The sequence below is a fragment of the Sprattus sprattus genome (genome assembly GCF_963457725.1).
Source record: "Sprattus sprattus genome assembly, chromosome: 20".
In the NCBI taxonomy this organism is placed as follows: domain Eukaryota; kingdom Metazoa; phylum Chordata; class Actinopteri; order Clupeiformes; family Clupeidae; genus Sprattus; species Sprattus sprattus.
Genome location: NC_137918.1, coordinates 11,435,133 through 11,437,632, shown reverse-complemented (window position 1 = coordinate 11,437,632; position 2,500 = coordinate 11,435,133). Strand labels below are relative to the sequence as shown.

The following is a 2,500-nucleotide window of genomic DNA, read 5'->3' as shown; positions in this document are numbered from 1 at the left end:
GCTGTTTGGACCTCAAGAGCGAGACATATAGACAGGATTGGAGAGGCACAGAAAAAAGCAGAAGAGAAGAATTAAAGGAGATTTAAAGGTGCAGTCCACGATTCTCAGCTAATTGCTCCTCACGATCCTCTCAAGTGAAGGTGAAAGTGACTCTATGGCAGAGGTGGGTGTAGACACACACACTCTGAATTCGACCTCTGCATTTGACCCATCCAGGGTAGTGACACACACAGCACCCAGTGACACACACACAGTGAAGTGAAGTTACAGTAACCCGGAGCAGAACTATAGCTGTCTGTTCAGTGTTTGCACTAAAAAAAAACCCTCAGTCGTGGCTCTGTTAATGGAAAACAAACATAGAGACTCGGACTGAGGCTAATACAATCCCAGCCAATGAGCCCTGTGCTTCAGTAGCACGGAAGGGAGGGATGTTATTTGATTGGCCGTCAAATATCAACAACCTTTTTTAGCAAAACTCGATTCGGGTAACTGCATCTTTAATCACGTGAAGCTGTTTGGACCGCAGATGAAGAGAGGAGGGAACAGAGAGAGAGGAATAGAACGGGTAGGGGACCAGAGATGAGTTCTGAGGACACATCTTGACTGGCTGGTCCACTGAAGGTCCCTCAGGGGCCCCGCTTTGGCCCCCGGGGTTGGGTTGCGTGTGTTTGTGCCTCATGATGTAATCATTTCCCTGTGTAACACCACTAACCAGAAACTGCATCCTAATCCATGCTCACCTGCAGTGCGACGTGTGACCAATGCTGCCGTCATGGTGTGAAGATAACAGTGTTTTCTCTTCATTCCCTCCCCATCCTGGGTCTGGCTCTTCTCCCTTTCCCTCTCTTCTCTATCCCCCTATCCTGGGCCTGGCTCTTCTCCTTTTCCCTCTCTTCTCTATCCCCCTATCCTGGGTCTGGCTCTTCTCCTTTTCCCTCTCTTGTCTATCCCCCCATCCTGGGCCTGGCTCTTCACCTTTTCCCTCTCTTCTCTATCCCCCTATCTCCATTTTATCCATCTTCATCATTGGTCCACCTCTCTCTCTCTCTCTCTCTCTCTCTCCCTCTCTCTCTCTGTTTCACCTCTTTCTCTCGTATTCCATGTCTCTCGACCCTTGTCCTGTCCCTCCTGTCTTTGTCTCTGCCTCTCTTCTCTGTCCTTGTTTGCTTTTCTTTCACTCCTTCAACTTGTCTGTTATGGTCTACACTCGTTTGTTCCTCCCTCTCTTTCGCTCTCCTCCTTTTTCTATTTTCTTTTGTTTCTTTCCCTCTCTTCTTTTACCGCGGCCTTTTTCTTCTGTTCTCTCTTTATCTCCTCTTTCTCCCTGCCTCTATCGCTCTCTCTCTCTCTACCCCCCTTTCTTTGTGTCTCCCTCCCTATTTCCTTTCTCTTTCTGCCCCCACTATCTCTCCATCTCTCCCCCTTCTCTACCTCTCTTCCCCTTTGTGTCTCTCTCTTTCTCTCCCTCTCCTGCTCTCTGTTACTCCCTCCATCTCTCTCTCTACCGGGCCGCCCACCCTCTCTCCCTCCCTCTCCCTCTCTCTCTCCCTCCCTCTCCCTCTCTCTCTCCCTCCCACCCTCTCTCTCTCTCTCTACATGCCTCCCCCCCACTCTCTCTCTCCCTCCTTCCCTCTCTCTCTCCCTCCCACCCTCTCTCTCTCTCTCTACATGCCTCCCCCCCACTCTCTCTTCCTCCGTCCTTCCCTCTGTCTCTCTCCCACCCTCTCCCTCTGTCTCTCTCCCTCCCTCCTTCCCTCCCTCTGTCTCTCTCCCACCCTCTCTCTACCTCCCACCCTCTCTCTCTCCCTCCTTCCCTCCCTCTGTCTCTCTCTCTCTCTCTCCCTCCTCTCTCTCTCCCTCATTCCTTCCCTCTCTCAGGATGTGGATAAGACCCAGTCTGAGATCATGCGCCACCACACCAGCATCAGTGAGCTGAAGCGCAGCTTCATGGAGTCGGTGCCAGCGCAGCGGCCCAGCGAGTGGGACAAGCGCCTGTCCACCCACTCGCCCTTCCGCACCGCCAGCATCAACGGGCAGCTCCAGCCGGGTGGCGACGGGGTGAGTGAGACAGTCTCGCCGCGCCCACGGTGTACCTGTCAAGGACCGGCACACACACACACACACACACACACACATCAGCATCTCTGGCCAGCTGCAGCAGTGCCTGCCAGCCCACACACGCACACAAACACACGCACACACACACGCACACACACACGCACACGCACACGCACACGCACACGCACACGCACACGCACACGCACACGCACACACTCACACACACACACACACACACACACACACACACACACACACACACAATCAGGCCCCAGTCTCCCTTGCTCTCTCTCCAGAGGCTCAGAGTTCAAAGGTTAACTTACTGAGGGGGTGTCAGCGAGTGTCGAGTGCGCTCAGATTTATTTCGGCTGATGTAGTTATTTGTTTTGTCGTTGGGTTTGTTGTGTTCGTTGTGTTTTTTTTTTTTCATTTCGTTTGTCCC

The 2,500-nt window shown here is 52.8% G+C and overlaps 1 protein-coding gene across 1 annotated transcript in view; it reads left to right on the top strand.

Annotated features, from left to right (window-relative positions):
- epb41a (erythrocyte membrane protein band 4.1a) overlaps window positions 1-2,500 on the top strand; it is a gene marked incomplete at both ends in the record, with an annotated part of 47,585 nt that overhangs the window by 29,438 nt on the left and 15,647 nt on the right. Inside the window, one exon of the mRNA XM_080858819.1 lies at window positions 1,879-2,058. Coding sequence (XP_080714945.1) covers window positions 1,879-2,058 — 180 coding nt within the window. The remainder of the gene's footprint in view (window positions 1-1,878; window positions 2,059-2,500) is intronic.